This window comes from Cebus imitator, unplaced genomic scaffold, assembly GCF_001604975.1.
Source record: "Cebus imitator isolate Cc_AM_T3 unplaced genomic scaffold, Cebus_imitator-1.0 Scaffold117, whole genome shotgun sequence".
NCBI lineage: Eukaryota > Metazoa > Chordata > Mammalia > Primates > Cebidae > Cebus > Cebus imitator.
The window spans coordinates 2,406,396-2,429,812 of record NW_016107432.1 but is presented as its reverse complement, the minus strand read 5'-3'; the positions used below and the strand labels follow the sequence as shown (position 1 = coordinate 2,429,812).

The 23,417-nt window shown below is 50.0% G+C and overlaps 1 protein-coding gene and 1 long non-coding RNA gene across 5 annotated transcripts in view; one reads left to right on the top strand and one right to left on the bottom strand.

Moving 5' to 3' along the window:
* Positions 1–6,228: 6,228 nt before the first annotated feature.
* The window catches only part of PIGG (phosphatidylinositol glycan anchor biosynthesis class G), a 42,064-nt gene continuing 24,875 nt past the window's right edge, over positions 6,229–23,417 (bottom strand). For 3 of the 4 annotated variants that reach the window (XM_017538926.1, XM_017538928.1, XM_017538930.2), the window contains 5 exons: positions 22,921–23,375; positions 19,340–19,531; positions 15,305–15,614; positions 12,625–12,788; positions 6,229–6,880 (listed from right to left, as the gene is read on the bottom strand). In XM_017538926.1, coding sequence (XP_017394415.1) covers positions 6,664–6,880; positions 12,625–12,788; positions 15,305–15,614; positions 19,340–19,531; positions 22,921–23,375 — 1,338 coding nt within the window. In that variant the 3' untranslated portion in view covers positions 6,229–6,663. The remainder of the gene's footprint in view (positions 6,881–12,624; positions 12,789–15,304; positions 15,615–19,339; positions 19,532–22,920; positions 23,376–23,417) is intronic. The other variant, XM_017538927.2, reaches the window with a different exon arrangement.
* On the top strand, positions 20,904–21,541 carry LOC119472751. The gene is made up of 2 exons (XR_005201937.1): positions 20,904–21,204; positions 21,402–21,541. It is a non-coding gene; the product is annotated as an uncharacterized LOC119472751 (long non-coding RNA).

Sequence of the window (23,417 nt, the reverse complement as noted above, 5' to 3'; positions counted from 1 at the left end):
CAGTGAGCGAAGCTTGTGCCGCTGCACTTTTGCCTGGGAAACAGAGTGAAACTCTGTCTAAAAAAAAAAAAGGGAATGGCAGCACATCCTAGAGAAAGTGTAGAGGAGTGTGAAATAGAGTGTGAAATTTAACCTGGGCTGAAATCTGGGCTCTACCAGTCATTATCTGCATAACTTCGATGCTCAGAGATACTTAAAAAGTTCCTCATTCTCAAAAAATAATCTGCAATTCTACTTTATTCAATGATTATTGCTAAGTTACATAAGTATGAACATGCCTGATCCAAGTAAATATATCATCTGAATGTCTTCTCCAAGCACTTTTCCTATGAGCTTTACAGTTAGCATCAGAAAATTCATCACATCGAAAACCAACTATTCCATTAAATCTGTAATTTTCCATGGAAGACAGTGATTTTCACAAAGGGGAGAGGAAATAGTTGATGGGACACCACTGAGTGGTCCAGTGAGCATCTGAAAACACACATCACACTCACTGTGGTAGGCTTCCGGTGACCCAACGTTTTGTTTTAGTGTATTGCCATGTTTTTGTTTATATTAACGCTGTATGTGGTTCTGTCAAAGTTGGAGGGTGAGGTTTGGGTGGGGAGTCCCCAAACTTGGAAATATGGGAGCTGAGTTTTATTTCTAGCCTTGATATTAGTTTACTTATTTCTGCTCAGTTTCACCATGGGGAGGCAGAGCAAGATGGCAGAATAGAAGTCTCTGCTGATCACCCCACCCCCATCCCCACCCCTACAAGGACACTAATCTAACAACTATCTACACAGAAAAAAACACTTTCATGAGAACCAAACATCAGGTGAGCCCTCATAGTACCTGGTTTTAACTCCATATTGCTGGAAGAGGCACTGAAGAGATAGAGAAATAGTCCTGAATTGCAGATGCCACCCATCCCCACCCCTCGCAGCGGTGGTATGGTGCAGAGTCTATGGGCACTTCGGGAGGGAGAACACAGCAGTTGAGAGACATAGAACTCAGTGCCAGACCAAGCTCAGCTGACACCCACGCACGGAGGGAGCATTTAAACCAGCCCTGGCCAGAGGGGATTGCTGATCAAAGTGGTTGGGGACTTGAGTTCCTCTAAAGAAATTCGAGGCCAGGCGCGGTGGCTCACGCCTGTAATCCCAGCACTTTGGGAGGCCAAGGCGGGTGGATCACGAGGTCGAGTTTGAGACCAGTCTGGCCAATATGGTGAAACCTTATCTCTACTAATTAGCTGGGCGTGGTGGTGGGCGCCTGTAATCCCAGCTACTGGGGAGGCTGAGGCAGGAGAATTGCTTGAACCTGGGAGGTGGAGGGTACAGTGAGCTGAGATCTCGCCATTGCACTCCAGCCTGGGCAACAAGAGCGAAACTCCATCTCAAAAAAAAATTTTTTTTCACAGATGAGTCAGTGCTGAACTGGCCCAGAGACAGTGGACTGAGGGGGCATGCAACTTACTGAGATACCAGCTGGGGTGGCATCACCCCTCTCCTAATCCCAGGCTGCACAGCTCAAAGCTCCAAAAGAGACCCCTTCCTTCTGCTTGATGAGAGGAGAGGGAAGAGTGGGGAGGACATTGTCTTGCATCTTGGATACCAGCTCAGACACAGCAGGATTAGGGCACTGGTCAGATTTGTGAGGTCCTGTTCCGGGACTAGCTCCTGGATGACATTTCTAGACACTCCTTGGGTGAGAAGGGAGCCCATTGCATTTAAGGGAAAGACCCAGTCCTGGAAGCATTCATTCATCACCTGCTAACGGAAGAGCCCTTGGGCTCTGAATAACCAGCAGCGACGCCCAGATCCTACAGTGAGGGCCTTAATCAGCCTCTGAGAATGGCTGGCTTCAGGTGTGTCTCAGCACATTCCCACCTGTGCTGCAGGGCAAAACTCCTTCTGCTTGAGAAAAGCAGAAGGAAAAGCAAAGAGGACCTTGTCTTGCACTTTAGGTACCAGCAGAGCCATGGTGGGTAAACAGCCAAGTGGTCTCTAAGTTGTTACCAGCTTAAAATAATGGATTATAAGATAGTATCTGCAGGCCTCACAGTGGCCTCAAACCAGGAAACATACACTGGATACACAAAAAATAAAAAGTGAGAAACTAAATCATATTGAGGGACTATGTTAACTTCTCTTCCCAAGTCCACATGGGGCGTGGTTTCAAAGGCAGAAACTTCCCAGCGACATGCCTGACCTGCCTTCATTCATGTCCCCATGTGGGAACTAGAGTTCTTTTTTTTTTTTTTTTAAAGACGGAGTTTCACCATGTTGGCCAGGCTGGTCTTGAACTCCCAACCTCAGGTGATCCGCCAGGCCGGAACTAGAGTTCTTTGTCCAACTTTCCCATGAGCAGGAAGGACAGACAGCCCAGGTGAGCTTCCTTTGTTTAGAAAGCCCACCAAAAGCCTTGGAAGGAGGGGCTCTACTGCAAGCCAGGCAGCCAACCCAGCATCGGGTCAATCAATCACTCCAGACGAATTTTGGAAAAGCTCCGCTCACTGGACCAGAACTTGAATGGGGTGGGAGTAACTCCGGGGTTAAATTCCCCCTGCTCCCTTACCTATATGGAGTCCATCTCTGGATCCCCTCCCATGACAGTGTAGGAGCTGTCTCTCTCTCTCTGCCTAATAAATTGTGTTTCTGCAAAACTCTCTGGGTCCAATACTTGAACAAGCTCACCTCGCACCAGGGATCTCTCCCCATTCAGGTGAGTGAGGCCCAAGGGAAAACACATCCGATCAGGAAACAATGAGTATCTTTGGAACACCCCTGCAACCTGCTCCTGTCCCCTGGTTACAATATCACCAGAGAAAATCACCTTCACTAAAGGAAGACAGGAAAGCAAGAAAGAAGACCAGAAAACAAATAATATGGCAAGAGTAAGTCCTTACTTACCAGTAATAATAATGAATATAAGTGGATTAAACTCTCCAATTAAAAGACACGGAGTAGCTGAATGAATGAAAAATGAATTTTACCATGTAATGACCCCTCTTAGCATTTTCTTCCTTCAAATATCTTACGATTGTATTGTCAAGTTGGTCAAGTTATTGGTGTTACAAAAAACTTGGTTGCCGGGCGCGGTGGCTCACGCCTGTAATCCCAGCACTTTGGGAGGCCGAGGCGGGTGGATCACGAGGTCAAGAGATTGAGACCATCCTGGTCAACATGGTGAAACCCCGTCTCTACTAAAAATACAAAAAATTAGCTGGGCATGGTGGCGCGTGCCTGTAATCCCAGCTACTCAGGAGGCTGAGGCAGGAGAATTGCCTGAACCCAGGAGGCGGAGGTTGCGGTGAGCCGAGATCGCGCCATTGCACTCCAGCCTGGGTAACAAGAGCAAACTCCATCTCAAAAAAAAAAAAAAAAAAACTTGGTCACAGGGCTCCACTGAGCATAAACCGGAGAATAAAGTCTAGCATAAAAAATACTTTAAAACAGTATTAATCTTGTCATTGAATTGCCCTAACAATATTCCACAGTTATAGGTATGAAGAGGGAGAAACTCTTCCTTTGATGTGACAATCAGCCTTCCATATTGAAACAAGGCTTTATGTATCCTCTGCCTGAGAAGTTGTCCTTTCTCTTTACCAACTGTCTTAATAGATGTTTTAAGAAATCTATTTTCTTAATTTTATAAGAATATTTAATGGGCCAGTCACGGTGGCTCATGCCTGTAATCCCAGCATTTTGGGAGGCCGAGGTGGGCAGATCACAAGGTCAAGAGATTGAGACCGTCCTGGCCAACATGGTGAAACCCCGTCTCTACTAAAAATACAAAAATTAATTGGGCGTGGTGGCACGCACCAATAGTACCAGCTACTCGGGAGGCTGACGTGGAAGAACCACTTGAACCTGGGAGGCAGAGGTTGCAGTGGGCTGAGATTGTGCCACTACACTCCAGCCTGGTGACAGAGCAAGTCTGTCTCAAAACAAACAAAAAAAATGTATGAATGTTTCTTGTAATGAAGAAACACTGATCAAAAATTCAGCCTTTTCTTTGGTTTCACTTTTTCTGTTAAATTAAAAATTATATAACTACTTTGGATTAAAAGTGATATGTATCACTTTTTTATAAGAATAAGTGATGTATCAGTTTTTATATTACGATCTTCATGTATGTATCTATGCATCCTCCCTCCTTCTTCCATTTAGTGAACTGTATTCACTAAATGTTAGTGATTGTTTCCTCTGGATGGTGAGTTTGTTTTTTCTTTACATTTTTATTTTTTTAGAGATGGGCTCTTGCTCTGTTGGCCAGGCTGGAGTGCAATGGTGCAATCCTATCTCACTGCAGCCTTGAACTCCTGGGCTCAAGTGGTCCTCCTGCTTTAGCCTCCTGAGTACTTGGGACTACAGGCACATACCACTGCACCTGGCTAATTTTCAAATTTTTTTTTTAGAGACGGGGTCCCACTATATTGCCCAGGCTGGCCTCAAACTCCAGGCTTCAAGCTATCCTCTTGCTTCCCCAACCTCCCAAAGTACTGGGCTTACAAGTGTGAGCCACCATCTACTCTTCTGATGAGACTGGCAGTGATATAAATAAGTGATTTTGGTATGGAATAATGAACAACAACATTTGGAAATCTGTATCATTCAGTGAACTGTTATTTTCCAAACAACAATGCAGATGTAAGAATCACATCTGGGTAAAAGTTCCACTCAGGGGGCAGGAGAGGTCAATGTGTTGTAATACATCAGGGCATGAAAGTTCATTGATATGATTTCAGATTCCACATGGCAGCGAATCTTTTTTCAAAACAGCTTTTATTTTGAAATCGTTGAAGACTCACAAGAAGTTGCAAAAATAGTACAGAGAGTTCTGTGTATCCTTCACCCAGCTCCCCTCAATGATGGTATCTTACACACCCAGATCAAAACCAGGAAAATGTGGGCACGATTCTATTAATTCAAATACAGCCCTCAGCAGCCTTTCACGTTTTTACATACACTCATTTCTTTTCTTTTTGTCCAACTAACCTTCAGAAAACTGCCACTTGTCAAGTTTTGGTGCTGACACCAAAAATGATTTGGTGTTATCAAAAAAGAACATCCAGCTGGGCGACGTGGCTCATGCCTGTAATCCCAGCACTTTGGGAGGCTGAGGTGGGTGGATCACCTGAGGTTGGGAGTTTGAGACCAGCCTGACCAACATGGAGAAACCCTGTCTCTCCTAAAAACACAAAATTAGCTGGGCATGGTGGTGCACGCCTGTAATCCCAGCTACTTGGGAGGCTGAGGCAAGAGAATCGTTTGAACCTGGGAGGCGGAGGTTGCAGTGAGCTGAGATGGTGCCATTGCACTCCAGACTGGGCAACAAGAACAAAGCTCCATCTCAAAAGAAAAGAAAAAAAAATCCACAATGATCAGAAAAAGGACATTAAAATATTCCTCCTCTTTCCAACTACTGATCTGTCTGAGGCTAGATTTTCTTCATATATACATATTTTTTTAATTAATTAATTTATTTTGAGAGGGAGTCTCGCTCTGTCACCCAGGCTGGAGTACAATGGCACAATCTCGGCTCACCGCAACCTATGCCTCCTGGGTTCAGGCAATTCTTCTGCCTCAGCCTTCCAAGCAGAAGGGATCACAGGCACCTGCCATCATGCTCAGCTAATTTTTGTATTTTCTGTAGAGACAGGTTTTCGCCATGTTGGCCAGGCTGGTCTTGAAATCCTGACCTCAGGTGATCCGCCCGCCTTGGCCTCCCAAAGTGCTGGGATTACAGGTGTCAGCCACTGTACTCGGCCGATTTTCTTCTTATATTTTAACCACACACACATATCACATCAGGTCAAACACAGAATCCAACTAGCTTCAATTAAGCCAGACATTAAAGAGGTTTGCAAAAATGTAAAACAATACCATTTTTCTCATTATACATTTATTTTTTAATTATTTTTTAAAGACAGAGTCTCACTCTGTTGTCCAGGCTGGAGTGCAGTGGTACAATCATGGCTCAATCATGGCTCACCAAATTCTGGGCTGAAGCAATCCTCTTTTCTCAGTTTTGAAGTTTTTGGAGATCTGAGGGTCTCACTATGTTGCCCAGGCTGATCTCAAACACCTGGGCTGAAGTGATCCTGGCCTCCCAAAGTGCTGGGTCTCACTGAATTTTTTTTTTTTTTTTTGGAAAATACAGTTATATTTCCTTAAAGTGTTATATTAATATGCAATAGTTTCTTTATAAATGACTAATTTTTAAATCTTAGTTTTCATCTCAAATGCCATAAACACCGACATGTGTAACCCTCATAAACCAAAGCTCCTTGGGGCCCTCGGTTTGTAGGATTCTAAGAGCCCAGAGCTTCCTAAGATAATCCTGGTGCCTCCTTCCAGAGCTCCTGGACTCTAACAAAGGCCAGAACGTTTTCATTAATTTGATTTAAACACACCTATTTGGGTCATACTATAACTTATTCAGAGGAAATTAAAAGTCCAGAAGCTTTTAGAGTGATTCCCAATAGGAGAAACATGATACAAACTGTGTATTAAAGTGACCTTTTATTAAACTATTTACTACTTAAACTAAATTCAGGTACAGTAGTCAAAGAAGTTAAAGCTATTCATCAACTTTGTTGAATTCACATCTTACATTTTAGAATAACAGCAGACTTTAAGCATGTATTATTTTTCCAGTGTTCAGCTTAGTCTAAGACTGTGTGAGTCTGGTTTGATCCATTGCTGTGAAGAATACACAGACAGCAGCTGTAATGAGCAGATGCATCCCCTCATAGAGGAGTTTTGGAGAAAATACACTCCATATGAATAAATGATAACGCAGAGATGTCACCAAGACGATATACGTGGAAACTGGAATAGAGCAAATCATCGCGTAGCAGAAGCAAGCATGACTCAGTGCTGAGCTGCTGTTAATAAGAAAGAAAACGTGTATTAGCACGTGCCACTTACGTTATCACATGTATAACAAAACTTTCATTTTCAAAAAGACTACAGTAGTTCCTGCCCTGGGACTAGAGGGCGCCGTGCTCCTCCTTCCACACACATCCAGTCACTATAGTGCTGGGACACGTGCCTCTCCAGATGCCCCGGAGATGAGAAAACCCACCCTGCCCCCTTGGAGGCTGTGGCCTTCAGTAAAGGAGGCAGGAGGAACCAGGTATGTAACATGTCAGGAAGAGACAAATTCATGAAGAAAAATAAAGCAAAGTAAACAGAAGGATGGGCGAGGGCCACCATGTCCCATACACACACCTGGAGCTCTCCAGAAATGCTTCTAAAACTTGACTGTAAGCAAAAACCACCTACGGTATGTGCTAGAAGTGCCACTCTAGAGCCCCTCCCCATGGAAACCTGGATGTGGTTGGTCTGAGGTGGGCAAAGGCCTGCGTATCCATCCACCGCAGCCCCTGAGGGGACATGAGCTGCAGCCCCGGCTGCTCAGCAGTGCCACTGTCGTCTGTAAAGCACCTCTGAAAAACACACCCCTAGACTTTGCAGTTATTTTAAAATTATATATCCATGTGCTACTATATCACATGCATTATAAAATACAAACAACGAATAGAAAATCACAAAAGGGAGGCCGGGCGAGGTGGCTCAAGCCTGTAATCCCAGCACTTTGGGAGGCCGAGGCGGGTGGATCACGAGGTCAAGAGATTGAGACCATCCTGGTCAACATGGTGAAACCCTGTCTCTACTAAAAATACAAAAAATCAGCTGGGCATGGTGGCACGTGCCTGTAATCCCAGCTACTCAGGAGGCTGAGGCAGGAGAATTGCCTGAACCCAGGAGGCGGAGGTTGCGGTGAGCCGAGATCGTACCATTGCACTCCAGCCTGGGCAACAAGAGCGAAACTCCGTCTAAAAACAAAAAAAAAAGCCATCCCTTGAAGTATGTTAATGTACTGCCCTGCTTTTCAATCCACAATACATCACGTATATATCTTCCTCAAAGCAACTTCTCGTGAGTCTGTGATGACTTCAAAATTATAAATTCCATTATTTGGGCACTTTCCATGCCCCATCCATGACCTCTGATCAAGTCCTGTTAGAAAGGGCCCATGGGACGGCCCCCAGACCCTCAGAGGCCAGGTTTTCCAGGATCCTACTCTAAGTTCTGCCTTTGAGGCCTCCTCTCAAAGGCTGCAGTGAGTGTGGAGCTGATCTGCCTGTGGTCTCTATTCCGTCTGTGTCCCACTTCGCTGCTGCCTGCGCAGGCCCTCCTGCAAGCATGCTGGTGTGCAGAGATGCTTAGGGTACTGCTGACCCAAAGCCAGGCACTGCTATAGTCCAATGTAGGTGGGGCGTGAGGGCTTCGACCATGTTGGACAGTTGAGAGGCATTCATGCTGTGAGAGCCTCACACAGGAGGTGAGCAGCGAGGGGCTCCTCTTAGGGTGGGAAAAGCTCTAAGGCAGGACAGCAGGTGAGTGTGCCTGGGTGTGTGGGCCCCACTGCGTGTCCTGTGAAAGGCTCCTCAGTCCTGTCAGCCCAGCAGCTCCACCAGGTGCTCCTGGGGAGCATCCTGTAGCCGGCTCCTGCTTCAGTGCTCACTGTTCAGGAAAGGGCCAAGGACAGGTGCCCGGTACCTCGTGCTACCCGCAGCTGTCTCTGGTGGGTAGCTCGGGTTGCCCCCTCCACGGCATTACCTCAGCCCCTCACCGGATCCCCATCTCAGGCCTCAGTGGGCCACTCCTTCCCTCAGCCTGCCACGTGTTCCAGTCCAATACTCAGGCCCTAGGATCTCCCTGTGGGGGCCCCAGTGCCTGTTTTCTTTCACTGCTTTCCTTGCCAGACCGAGGCTCCTTAGGCCGGTCCCTGAACCTGTACCACTGGTCACCACTTGGTATCTGGCCCTACAGGCCGGGGATCCCACAGGGAGGCGGACTCCAAGTCGCCCTCGACACGTGCTGGTGACAGCAACACCCAGGAAGGCGAACATATTTGGCAGGAAGCTTTGTGGCTAAACGGGCCGTGGGTCCCAAGGCTGTGACTGCCCTCTCTTGGGAATCAAAAACGGGCATCTGGGGTATGCCCCGTCCTACCCAGACAGCGTGTGGGAAGATGTGGCTTTGACATGGCACTACCTTGACTTCAGTTTAACAGTTTTTAGTGTTACGCATCTAGAAGATGGTGGCTTGGGTCTGATCATAACAACCCCACCAGTGGCTTGCTGTTCCCAAAACCTCAGCAAAGAGTCGCTTGCGCTGAAGGGAACAGGCAGCCCGCGGTGCCAGCCCTGACGCCAGCCCCTGGAACAGAGGGTCACCGATCACTCAGGGCCAAACTTTTCACCTGCTGGAAACACAGTTTCTCTGTCTACCATTCAGACCTGGTTATAGTTTTCCTGCTCTACTGAAACAAAAAAGAAACCATGAGTAAAACTTAACGCTTTAAGCTTTCAAAAGGGAAGGAGAAAAACCTGTTATATAATGAAGGCGAAACACTCCTTGACTAAGGATAATAAGCAATACTCTCCAGCTGTTCAAAACGATTTCCCCTCACTTAAAAAAAAATGCTTTCATGTCTGTGCACGGTGGCTCACACCTGTGATCCCAACACTTTGGGAGGCCGAGATGGGCAGATCACCTGAGTTCCAGACTTGGAGACCAGCCTGGCCAACACGGTGAAACCGCCATCTCTACTAAAAATACAAAATTAGCTGGGTGTGGTGGCGCATGCCTGTAATCCCAGCTACTCGGGAGGCTGAGGCAGAAGAATCACATGAACTTGGGAGGTGGAGGCTGCAGTGAGCTGAGATTGCTCCACTACACTCCAGCCTGGGCAACAAGAGCAAAACTGTGTCAAAAAAAAAAAAATGCTTTCATTTGAGTTTTTTCCTCCCAATGTGCCTGGCTACGTAAGAGACGAAAAGTAGCCTAGTCCATCAAACTGTAACCTGTGAGCATCAGGGCAGCTGCAAGGCCAATGGTGGAATCTACAGAGAGAAGAGCTGGGCCAGTGCTTCCAGCCCTCAGTACCCAGCTGACCGCTGGCAAGTGTGTCGTGCATGCAGAAGGTGCTGGATCATTCCATGTGCAGCTGTGGCATACGCATGCTCCAGGGCAGAGATGGACGCGCCTCCACGCACTCACACCCGCTTGTCCTGACACCTAACCACACAACGTGCTGACAGCCCACCCTAGATGGCTGAGGATGGGGCCTCCTGTTTCCAGAAGCCCAGTGTGAGCACGCAGCTGGCCTCAAACCAAGTCAGAGAAAGCTGTCTCAGATCAACTGCAGAGGGACAGGCAAGTGGCTGAGTGGTGATCGCACAGCACATGCTTGTTTCTCACAGGATCGATGTCTGGAAGGACGTCTCCGCCCCACCCTGCCCTGCCATGCGGGGGCATCTCCCAGGCTGGTCTGTTGGGGGCTTTGCCCCCAGAACCTCAGCTTTCTGCTTGACCATGAGTTCAGCGGTTTCTGTAAATTAAGAGGGTCTGTCCACAGACTGCCCCAAAGTGGGCATGTCAAGTGTCCACAGGCACCTGGAGAAAACACAGGTGAATCTTAGGCATTCCCGTCCTGAGGAAGCTTGCAGTCTAGCCAGGAAGCGATTCTGACCTTGGAATGGCTCCACGTCAGCTGTGGGAACGCACACGCCTACCACTGCTGCCCAGAAGCAAGGCCAGTGCTCCCCTGGACCCATTATGGAAACCTGTGAGGGAGTGAGAGGGTCCAGCCCGGGCTCACCGAGTTTGTGGGTCATGAGCACTTCCACCATGGTGGATGGTTCCTTTGGCTCAGAAGTATTCATGCTCTGAGAGCCTCAACACAGAAGGTGAGCAGCGAGAGGCTCCTTTCAGGGTGGGAGAAGGTCAAAGGCAGGGAGGCAGGTGGGTGTACCTGGGTGCATGGGCCCCGCTGCATGTCCTGTGAAGGGCTCCTCAGTCCCGTCAGCCCGAGGACACCTCTGCAGAGAGTCAACAGGGGGCTGGGCATTTGGGTCTGGAGGCAAGGGCAAGGGTCCCTGTGGCCTGGGTCTTAGCAGCTGGTCTGGGGAGTGGGAGTGAGATGCAGCAAGGATTTGGGTGGGGCAGAGAGGATGAACTGGTGAAGGAGGCTGTGGAGCAGAAGCCAGAGGGCAGAGCAGGGCCACAGAAATGTGCAGAGTGCTCTGTGGAGTCACCGAGAGCTCGGCAAGAAAAGCCTTGGCCTGTCCTGGGAGGGGTGGCATGGGGCTCAACAGTCAGCACTGCAAGAGCGACTGTTCAGTAATGGGAGGAAGCAGGAGCCCTCCAGCCTCACTGCTCAACCAAGAGGCCATGGCGCGCTACCTGGGGCTCCCGGCAGGACTTGGGCATCTTGTCAGCACAGGACACACAAGAAGCTCTGGCTGACCCAGCCGAAGCCACCTAGCGTGTGTCGGGGGCTGGACTAGTGTCTCAGACGCTCGCTTGCTGGGGAGGAGGCAGTGCCACAGCATGTGATTTCAGCACAGGCGCTGCGGGGCTTTGTGACTGTGGCTGGCAGCAGGGACAAGCGTGGAGCACAGGGCGCTCCGGCAGATGCCGCAGGAGCCACCAGCCCCTCCAAGGCTTCAAGCGCTTCCAGGTGCCCCCCATTGACAACTCCCATTTTACAGATGGGAAAACTAGGCACCCAAGAGTCAAATAACTTTGCAGGCCCTGGGGACTCCACTAGACCAGGTTGGGAAGTACAGAATCAACCTCCTCGCACTCCACTCAGCACCTGACTCTGCCAGGGCCAGACACTGAGGATGCTGTGGTGAACAGAGCTGGTGAAGCCCCTGCCTCACGAAGCCTCTTTTCTTGGGGGAGCAAGATAGAAACACACAAGGAGGAAGCTGCGGGTGTGCAGTGGTGGGAATGCTGCAGAGAAGACAGGCGTGTGGAGGGAGGGCTGCAGCCTTGATTGGGGGTCCCCTGGGGGAACATGTGCACAAAGCCTCCATGGGACAGACGTGTGGAGGGAGAGCTGCAGCCTTGACCTGATGTCCCCCGGGGGAACGTGTGCACAAAGCCACCAGGAGAAAGGTGGGTGTCAGAGAGAGACCTCAGGCTAGGTGGAGGGAAGAAGATGGGCCAGGCAGGACAGCATGGAGGGTGGGCCAGATGCGGCTTGAAGGGACTTCTCAGCCATGGGCAGGGCTCACATCTCTGAACTTGCCTGTGCACCTCCATCGTTTTTCCAACTCAACTCATCAGCCTACATGTGGAAGGCACATGCCCCCAGCTACTCAAGGATGACTCAGACCAGGCACGGTCAGGAGCCCTCTCCAGGGTCCTGCACTCTCCAGCAGGGTCTCTGGGGGCCCAGAGCCATCTTTTATCTTCATGTCCCCAAAGAGGAAGAACTACCCGCCCTCAATCTGGCCACCAGAAAGCAGAAAAAATCTAGGGAGGCTGGAAAAAGAATTTTCCTTCCTGTGTCTCTAGGAACCACGTGCTGGTATAACCTGGGGAGCCCAGCAAGACCCCACATCAGACCTGAGCCTGGCCCTCCATGGGCCCCTCGGACTGGCCTCTGGCACTTGAGCTTTGGACTGTTCCTTATTTAAGGAAAAGAAATCTAATGAAAAGACTATTGGACCCACAGAGCTCAGACCCCCTTGCATATGGAACAATGTATGAACTTTAAAACCAGGCAGCGTGTCCCCAGAACTGCTGAACAAGAGAGGCGTCTCACCTGTGTGTTTCTGAGCTCAGGAAGTGCACTAAGTGGCTGGCCCAGAGCAGAGGCCCTGCATACGTCCCAAACGCTGTCAGGAACACAGCTGGGATTTCCACGTAGGTGTCTAAACCCACAAAGCCTGCAGAGATGTCCACGGTGGCAATGTTGTTGGAGTTGCCCTGGAAGACAGAAGAGCTGAGATGAGAATACAGAAGATGAGACATGGGCCTCACATGTGGCATCAACAGCTGTGATGTTAGCATGAAATCTGTATGCAGCCCAGATAACCACGCTGGCACAGACACATGTGTGGTCTGCCCAGTCACTCCTTCAGACCACCTAGCTGGCTTTGCCTGGGTGGCACCCGCTCCCCCTGCCTGCAGTGCCCAGGCTGCGGAGGGGCATGTGAGCCAACTGGGCAGAAGCTGGGGCCCCTCTGAGGAAGGACACACACACACAGAACAGCTGGCCAACTGCAGCACATTTTAGACCTTTGTCCAGGCCCATCAGCTTTTCTTAAGACAGGCACATGGACCTCCCCTCAAGGATGCCTGTCCGAGGGGACACATATGGCCCTGAGAGGCACAGCTGCCGGGCCCAGCCAAGGAGGTAGCTGGGTTGAAGACCAGGTCCCTTCTACAGTGAGGCGCTATGAGTTACATGGTGGAGGGCAGGCCAGCTGCCGGGGAAGCACAGCCCCAATGCAGATTGGTAACTCACATCTGGCTTATGTATCAGACCATGAGGACTCACTTGGTCTGGTCAAACTTCATCTGTCAAGATTCTGGCCGGTCCTGGCCCAACCCTGGTGGGTAACTCCCTGTCCAAAAAAGGGTCTCCTGAGATCCCGCCTCTCCACCTCAAGACTCTGTCTCTCCGCTTCCAGGCCCTGCCTCTCCGCTCCCAGGCCCCGCCTCTCCGCTCCCAGATCCACCTCTCCGCTCCCAGGCCCCGCCTCTCCGCTCCCAGGCCCCGCCTCTCTGCTCCCAGGCCCCGCCTCTCCATTCCCAGATCCCGCCTCTCCACTCCCAGGCCCCGCCTCTCCGCTCCCAGATCCACCTCTCCGCTCCCAGGCCCCGCCTCTCCGCTCCCAGGCCCCGCCTCTTTGCTCCCAGGCCCCGCCTCTCCGCTCCCAGGCCCCGCCTCTCCACTCCCAGATCCCGCCTCTCCACTCCCAGGCCCCGCCTCTCCTTTCCCAGGCCCCGCCTCTCCACTCCCAGATCCCGCCTCTCCACTACCAGGCCCCACCTCTCCTTTCCCAGGCCCCGCCTCTCCATGCTCCATCTTTACTGACTCCGATGGTCTGTCACTTGCCTGTCATGCTGACCTTGCCTCAGAAACTCATGCCATCTACAGTCTGACAGCACATGTCTCTATCAAGCCCAAACAAGATCCCTCTCCAGAACCAGAACTGTTCACATCCACAAAACGCTGGCTGGGTTTCACCAGCATGGCAAACTCAACAGTCAAACCCCACTCCTTCCTCCTTTTCCATGCAGACAGCTGTGGGCCCAGGGGGTCCCACATCCTGTTGATGCTGCTTCCCCAGCATCTTGTGGGTGTGAATTTACTCCTAGTCCTGTTGTCTTACTCCAGCCCCAGCCCTTTGATTTTGCTTCCCCTGAGACCCGCTGGACTTGCAGCCTGGACAGCGCCACCCCGATCATGTGGCTCCTCCGCTTGGAAGCCCTTGTGCAGGGAGACTGAGAAGGCAAATAGGCAGCAGCAGCAGCAGCAGGAGGCCCTGGAGAGTGGTGAAGGGACAGTGTCCCAGATGCAATGACAGGAGGAGGGGGGAGGACACCTGGGGCCACTATGGCTCCGAGCAGGTTCAGCCAGGCACAGAGAGGGGACAGAGTCCCAGATGCCACAATAGGAGGAGCGGGGAGGACACCTAGGGGCCACTGTGGCTTCGAGCAGGTTCAGCCAGGCACAGAGTTCCAACCATGCTGACATTTCTGTAGCCACACAGCAGCTTTACCTGCATGACTTCATTTAACCCATCAGTCCTGATGTCCTTCATGATTATCTTCATTAAACAGGGAGGAAAGGGAGGTAGAGACCCAGGGACTGGCCAAACGTAGAGGGCCAACAGATGAGCAAGGGCACTCACACTGTGAGCTGTGCCCGCTTTCCTGAGGTTGCCAGGAGGCTGGATGAGACTGGGTCCTTCTGAGGCCCTGTCTGCCTGTCTGTCTATGTCTCTTCCTGACTCAATGGTTTGGGCTTGTCTGGGACGGGTCTTTAAACACTGGCCAGAAGCCCCAGTGACCCACCAGGCCTCAGGGAGCTAACAACCACGTGGGCAGCAATGGCCCCAGTACAGACAGCCCTGACACCAGGGACAAAGAGGATGAATGAGAACATTATATTCATCAATTAGGCAAGTGAAAAACTTGACATCTGTGCTCCCTGAACTGCTGAGATAAACCTAGGCCTGGCCCCGCAGAGCAGCAGTCTGGTGTCTTACGCACCCACACACCCATACCTGGGGCGTCTGTCTTCAACAACCGTGCCTAATCTCATAAAACACATACGAGAGTTCAGCATAATTCACCTCGCCATACTGACAGTTCTTTCACTAAACAAACACTGGAACTTTCCAACTTACAGCAAAATTTTCTCAAAGAAACATTTAAAATAAATGATAGGTAAAAAGTTAAGTCTTCTACCCACGATGATAATGAAAACCTACCTGAAAATAGAAGAATGCTTGACCGAACCAATAATGCATTACAGTAATCTCGGCTGCGTCGTGTCTCAGAGGCTTCCAGATGAATTTAGTCATCAGAGTCTGAATCAAGAGACTAAATGCTAAGACCGGAAGATTATGTGGTCTAAAGAGCAAGGCTGCCAGGAGAACCAATCCACTATAGATCTCCCATAAACCTACAGTCTTGATTTTGAAGTCTGCGGCAACAACTTGAGATTTAAGTAAGTCTTTGGTGCCCGTGAACAGAATGCCAAGAACAAAGACATACACAAAACGAGCTTCAATAATACCCCTAAAAAAAAGCACAAGTTAGATTCATTAGCACCAGCCAGAAAAACTCAAAACCATTTCCCCATGAAAAACACACCTGTCTACCTAAGGAACCAGTCAATGTACCAACATTACTGGCTGAAGGAGCCACAGCACCCTCCCTAACTGCCAGGGCCCGTCAAGGCAGGGCAAGGCTCCTCTGCACAGCAGCCCTGAGGAGCCACTGCCAAAGGCCAACAGGTGTGTCCTCGTGCACAGTGCACACTCTTCTGCCGGGGTTGGCTTCAGGGAAATCTTGCTCCTTTGGCTCAAGGATCACCTGGTGGCAACACCCATGCGATGCCTCACGGCCTGCCTGCTTTGCACAGTTAATTAAAAAAACCCAATGCACTAGTGTAAGAGTCAACTCTAAGAAACTGTTGTAAGTTCATAAATGTGAATTGTACAACAGAGCATTTGCATATTTACAGGTACACACAAATGCACAGTCATAGGTAAGCGCCTGCACGTTTACAGGCACACGTCCGTGCACGGTCATAGGTAAATAAGCGCCTGCCCGTTTACACGCACATGTCCGTGCACGGTCATAGGTAAATAAGCGCCTGCACGTTTACAGGTACATGTCCATGCACGGTCATAGATATATAAGCGCCTGCACGTTTACAGGCACACGTCCGTGCACGGTCATAGGTAAATAAGCGCCTGCACGTTTACACACACACGTCTGTGCACGGTCATAGGTAAATAAGCGCCTGCATGTTTACAGGTACACGTCCATGCAATGGTCCTGTCGTCCATCCCACGGACTCTGAAGAAAGGCAGAGCTCTGCTCAGACCGGGCTCTGCTGTGGCTAGCTCTCCTGCTCAGGGCGTGTCAGTCAAGACTTCTGACCCTCAGCTTTGCTATTTGTTAAATGAAGGGAAAATGGTTCTACATCTCACAAGGTCATCCTAGGAATTAAACAAGGGAATGCAGGCAGTGTTTGGGACACAGTTAGCTCAGTAAACATTAAGTACTATTATGATAGTTATCTGTAAAGGAGACAATTACCAAAAAATGTCATCTAACAAAATATGTATGTTCCTGAAACATAATATTTTAAATAAATTTTGTAAATGAAATACTTTATATATACTGCAAAAGCCGATCATTTAAAATAATCATAAATGTTTTATGTCAATATAATAATGTTGTGAAAACTGAATTTTCCAATAACAGATCTTCCTAGAAAGCTTTGTGCATTAAGAAACTGACCAGTGTAATTCAAACAGTCTGTGCACTGTATACCACATGCCTGGCAGTGTGGCCCGCCTCTAGGGGCCCACATCCTGGCTGAGGAGCTAGGGTCAGGTACCTGGCAACCCCCACAGGCCAAGGTGTGTGCTAAGTTGAGAGTGAATTATAGACCCCTCTGCACTCAAAGAAGGGAGAAACCAGCAAAGGTCACAATCACTGGAGAAGTTTCATAGAAGAAAAGGGACTGGTTTCTGTCAAGAAAGCATGCCAGGGCAGGCAGGGTGATGAGCAGGAGGGGCATTATCCAGAGGCTTCGGTGAGTCCTCCTCCTCCCCTGGCAGGGCAGTGCCCGACCCTGCTCATCTTGGGTCTTTGGTGGGTCCTTTTCCTCCCCTGGCTGGGCAGCGCCTGACCCTGCTCAACCAGGGTGTTTGGTGGGTCCTCCTCCTGCCCTGGCTGGGCAGCGCCTGACCCTGCTCATTCAGGCCCACCCCGCCTCCACCTCCACTCCAGCCATGCCTGGGCTTCTGAGTGGAGAAAGGTCAGGAACTGAGTGCGAAGGATTTCAGACTCTCAGTGGACAGCAGGGCCCAGGGGACTGACAGGAGAGAGGCAGCTGTTACAATGATCTAGAGCCAGGATGCATCCACAGCCAGGACCTACTTACAATCCGGACAGATGGGGACAAAGGACGCAGGCATTTTACCAGAAGAAGGTGGACCAGGCAGTGCATGTGGAAAGAAAAGCCATACTGGCTAGTTCTGGACCCTAGCAAAGGATGTGCTGCAGGAAGCAGGCCAGGGAAGGGAAGAGGGCCAAGTCTTGAGAGGAGTGCTGCTGAAATTCAATGTATAGATCTGTGAGGAAATGCATTTATTCATACACTGCACCTTAAACAAGCACCCCCAAACGTAGCATCCATTTGGATGAGCCCAAAGTCTCAGATTCCACAGAATACCCCTGGCACCTGCTCCTCAGCACCCTCTCCCCACTGGGCCCCAGGCTCGGGTGAAGGTCTGCCACACTGCCATTGCCGCAGCCAGGCCTCAGCTCACCCTGACCCCCAACCCTCACTTCCCACTCAGCCACGAGTCATTTCCAGGAGGGCCCCCAGAGCCCCATGGCCACCCCCCAGGCTGGCCATAGCCCTTATTACTCACCTTGATTTTTGCTCTGATTAGAAAAGCAACACTTGTTAACTCTAGACATCACTAAGATACAAAAATAAGTAAAAAGCAAGACCACAATCTATGATTTCAGGTCCTAAATATAATCACTAGCATTTTAAGTATGCAGTCTTTCATATAAATGTGAAAAAACAGAACAGGAACACAGTAAGCTGGGGTCATACTATTGTTCTACATCCCACTGTTCCACAACATGCTTCTCTGTTCTGTGACAACAGGCTGCCTGACAGCCAGAAGACTCGACAGAGCTCTCACCTCACTCAGAGGGTCACTGTATTGTTGCTGGTAATCATCCTGCTTGTTCCTGTTCGCAAGTGTGAAGGACACTTCAGCTGGGTGTGCCTGTGTCCCACCCCAGGCTCCCGCCTCTGCTTATACTCTCGAGACAAATTTAAATAGAGCCAGCTATTTACATTTAAATACAGGGTCAGCCACATTTTACAAGCGGCTTCTGCTCATCCTACTCCTGAGGAGTGAGAGGAGCCTGTTTCACCATATCGCCATTAAAACCAGAAAAGCGGCTGCTTTGACATGAAGAAAATGGTACTCCTGACGGAGCCCGCCCACCAATCAGTGAGAGCTCCTGTCCCTTAAGGGAGCTTGTTATAAATTATAGGGACAGTCTGATTTTCCAACAAGCTTCATTTCCCAAATGCTAGGAAACATCCATGTCATCCTTATCACCAATCACACCCTGACCAGGAAAACGGAACCCTGGTAACCATGTGTTGCCACTAACTTAGAAACTGATTCATACGCATCTGTCTGTCCAATCACACACCCTGGAGGTTTTATTTTGAATTTAAAAAATCTTACTTCCAAGTGATTTCTCTCCTAAACGTAAAACATAAAAAGTGCTAACAACGAGGCTGGTTGAAGTTTTCTTGGTTAACACTCCAGTAGCTGTTGACATGATCACAGACACCGAACTCCAGTGCTCTGAAGACTGATATGGTCTTCTCAGATGATAAAAGATTAAAGCGGGGGCTGGGTATGGTGGCTCACGCATGTAATCCCAGCATTTTGGAAGGCTGAGGAGGGTGGATCATGAGGTCAGGAGATCAAGACCATCCTGGCTAACATGGTGAAACCCCGTCTCTACTAAAAATAAAATAATTAGCCGGGTGTGGTGGCGCGTACCTGTAACCCCAGCTACTCAGGAGGCTGAGGCAGGAGAATCGCTTGAACCCAGGAGGAGTAGGTTGCAGTGAGCCGAGATCGCGCCAGTGCACTGCAGCCTGGGCAACAGAGCGAGACTTCGTCTCAAAAAAAAACACAAGATCAGAGTGGATCTATGAGCACCCGTGACACCCACGCACTTACTTGGAAATGTCCTTGCTGTCCTGCTGCCAGGGAAACCGTACACTTCCGATGGCCGCCCGGTAGCAGTAGACGCCCAGCAGCCCCAGTGCCAGGGCAGCCTTGGACACAGGAGAGCACCCCCTCTGCACCAACACAAAAACGACGAGGAGGGAGACGGCAGCCAGGACAGAGAGCTCGGCTTTGTGATCAGAGCTGAAATGAAATGGAAAGTGCCAACATTACCACCAAACAGCGATGAGATCAATCTACACCCAGTGGCTTCCAAAGAACTATATTAAAAATAGCTGATTTTCCCAAAACCCAAAAATTAAATGATATCATCGATTTTTATTTTCAAAGGTTCTTTTTTTTTTGAGATGGAATTTAATGGCATGATCTCAGCTCACTGCAACCTCTGCCTCCCGGGTTCAAGTGATTCTCCTGCTTCAGCCTCTCAAATAGCTGGGATTACAGGCGGCTACCACCATGCCCAGCTAATTTATTGTAATTTTAGTGGAGATGGGGTTTCACTCTGTTGGCCAGGCTGTTCTCGAACTCCTGACCTTGTGATCCACCTGCCTCGGCCTCCCAAAGTGCTGGGATTACAGGCATGAGCCACCACGCCCAGCCACAAAGGTTCTTAAAATATAACAAATAAAAGATGGTCAACCTCAGTGGGGTGTGGTGGCTCACACCTGCAATCTCAGCACTTTAGGATGCCAGGGTGGGAGGATCACTTGAGGCCAGGTGTTTGAGACCAGCCTGGGCCACACGGTGAGACATCTTATTAAAAAAAAAAAAAAAAGTCAACTTGAACTCTCACTTCTCATTCACAAATGGGTCTCCCATCATCAGATCCGGATGTCCAGAGGCCAAGCAGTGACAGACAGAAGAAGCCTTCTGTCTCCTGGTACCCTCTCCGGGGGCAGCCCTGCCTCCACCAGCATGCAGCCCGCTCATGTCCTCTCTCCCGCCTTCTCCCATTAACTCAGTAATGCACAATCCAACCCTGGACCCACCTGGCCTCTCACGGGGTTTGCTGTCACCCACTCCTGGGTGAGGAGATTGTGCAGAGGTTGACAGCTCTCCAGAGGGCAGGGACTGAAGCCCTGACTGTGTCCCGGTAGTGCAGCACCAGCCAGCCCTGGCCTGAGTGTGAGGGCGGTGAAAGCCAGGCTCCCTTCTGTTTCATTCACTGTAACTCCCACTTCAAAGCCTCCCAGGATGGGAGGGGGAGACTGGGGCCACACAGGGCCCTGAGCCTCACCTGGGAGGGGGCACCTGGGTGTTTGTATATTGTTGCTTTTGAGATGGCACATGTTTTTACACAATCTTCTGGATTTTTATAATAATAAAGTAGAACAATTATAACCATATAATTGTTACTGTCATAGAAGTTATATGAATGTTGGCTGTCTCAAAATACTGTAATATTTTCAGAGGATGGTTGATCTCGGGTAAGTAAAACTGGGTAAGGTGGGGTTCCTGCATCTAGGGTGGAAAGAAGCCAATCCTCTCCTAATGCTTTAATTTTCCAGAAAAGAAAGAAATGAGGTGTCAACAGTGCTATTCTGGGACACGGAGCTCCATGACACCCCTGGCTGTGCTACATGCCAGGCTGTGACTCTGATGCTGGTGCGCCCAGCACAACCTCCCACCAGCCCGTTCCCCTCCGCTTCCTCACCTCTGGAGCGGGGAACAACCAAAGTCCTCCCTCCAGGGTTGCTCTGAAAAGGAAAGTGTGGGCACACAGCAGGCAGACACCTGAAGAACACGACCTGTGATGACCTGGGTTACCAAGGCTTTAGTAATTTAGCCAATGCTTAGCCTCCCACAAGAATTACTTAATTAGAAGAACCTGTAATTTCGCAGCTTCTGATGTAAATGTACGAGTATCTTCCGAAAGAACTGTGCCGCTACTGAGGGCCCAGGAATCCTCCTGTGCTCACCAAGACTGAGTCTCGTCATTCAGTTCTGTTTCTCTGCCTCAACAGGTATGACGTTCCACCCTGTCACTCAACTGAAGTCCCCTCATTATTAGGACTGGGCACTTCTCTTTTCCTTCTGCAGGCATTTCTTACAGGAGTCTCTGCAGTGATAAGACCACAACCCTTGTCTGTTACTCTCACCATAGATACTGTTGAATTCTGCTGTTCTTTTACTTCAGTTTTCCTAAGTCTTCACTGCCAGACAATTAAAATTTAAAGCCTAGGCAAATCTTAATTATTTTCCTGTCCTAGTTTCTTCTACTTATTTCAAGCCTTGCTGGAAATGATTTGCTACGTGATTTGCTGTACTTTCCTGGCGGTTTTCCAGTTATCAGTGAAAGGCTCAGGAGGTGGCTGAAGATTCCCCCACACAGCTCTGTCCCTTCAGGATGAGAGAGAAAAGGGGGGATGGAGAGGAGGACGGAGGGGAGCCAAGGGCAAAACTGGGCCACAGAGGCTGTGTCCACCTCGCCTGGCTGACCCTCCCTCCTGCTGCCTGGGGAGCATCAGCAGTGGGATATGGGTCTGGGGAAGTGACATGGTTTAGATGTTTGTCCGCTGCAAATCTCACAGTGAATTTGGACCTTCAGGCCAGGTGCAGTGGCTCACACCTATAATCCCAGCACTTTGAGAGGCCAAGGTGGGTGGATCACTTGAGGTCAGGGGTTTGAGACTAGCCCAGCCAACATGGTGACACCCCATCTCCACTAAAACCACAAAAATTAGCCAGGCATGGTGGTGGGCGCCTGTAGTCCCAGCTACTTGGGAGGCTGAGGCAGAAGAACCGCTTGGAACTGGGAGGGCAGAGTTTGGCTGCAGTGAGCAGAGATTGTGCTGCTGCACTCCATCCTGGGCGACACAGCGAAACTCTGTTTCAAAAAACAAAAAGAAATTGGACCTCCAGTGTTGGAGGTGAGCCGGTCATGGGGGCAGATCCCTCATAAATGGCTTGGTGCCACCTTCGCGGTAATCAGTGCCTTCTCACTCTGGTAGTTTACGACACAGCTGGTGTCTAACAGCGCCTGACGCCTCCCCTAACCCTCGCTTGCTCCTGCCCTGACTACGATGTGCTGGCTCCCGCTCTGCCCTCTGCCATGACTCAGTTTCCTGAGGCCTCTCCAGGAGCAGATGCCGATGCCGTGCCTCCTATAGAGCTGAGAGCCAAAGTGAACCTCTTTTCCTCATAAATGACCCAGCCTCAGGTATTTCTTTGTAGCAATGCAGGAACGTCCTGACACAGGGAGACGCTAAGTGATGGGCGGGGGCACGGTGCACAGGGGCACAGAGCCCGGGCACGGACAGGGCATCCAGAGCAAGCCTGACCCCCAATTGACAGCTTTACTATATAATGATCATTGAAACATTTACAAGTTTCAATCATGAACAGTTACAGTGGTTCAGCACTAATAAATCAAACCTATTAGGCTAGCCCCCAAATAAATTCTCCTTTCAACACTGATTCGCGGGTTTTAGTATATTTTCCCATTTCTTCAGAGCTCAAATACTTTCCATTCTTAACATGAAAAATGGCCTCAATTTAGAAAAAGAAGAGCTTGGCAGGTGACCAGTCAGCTGTAGAAAGTCTGGCCCGTGGCCATGGGCCCTTGCTCTCACCTGGTAAGCCAGTGGCCGAGGTCGGGCCGGTGGGCCCACTGCACACCTGTCTGGTTTAGGGAGCGCAGTAGCCGGCAGCAGGCCAGTATGAGCCACGGACTGGCCAGCACCATCCACTTCTCGCTGCCTTGGAGCACTTCGGAGGGAGAGGGGCTGCCATGGCCTTTGCCTCGCTCCAGCACGTCACAGCCAGGCCCACCCTGCCACGCTGCTGCCACCCTGTCGAGCCCTTGTTCCACATGGAGGCCACACTGAGGCTCACTGTCATCTCCCAGAAAGTAGTTTCTGTAGGTTTCTTGGCTCAGGGCTAGACACAGGGTATTTACAAGGAAGTACCAGGTCTGGTGCTCCTCCTCCACGAAGCTGCTGGCACCCAGGCTCAAGACGTGGCCCACCGTCCCTAACAGAATAAGAAGGTCTAGCTCTGACCACCTTGAGCTGGGATGAATGGGTTTCTGTAAAAGGGAAAGTGTATTTTGTAAGAGACAGTCTGACAA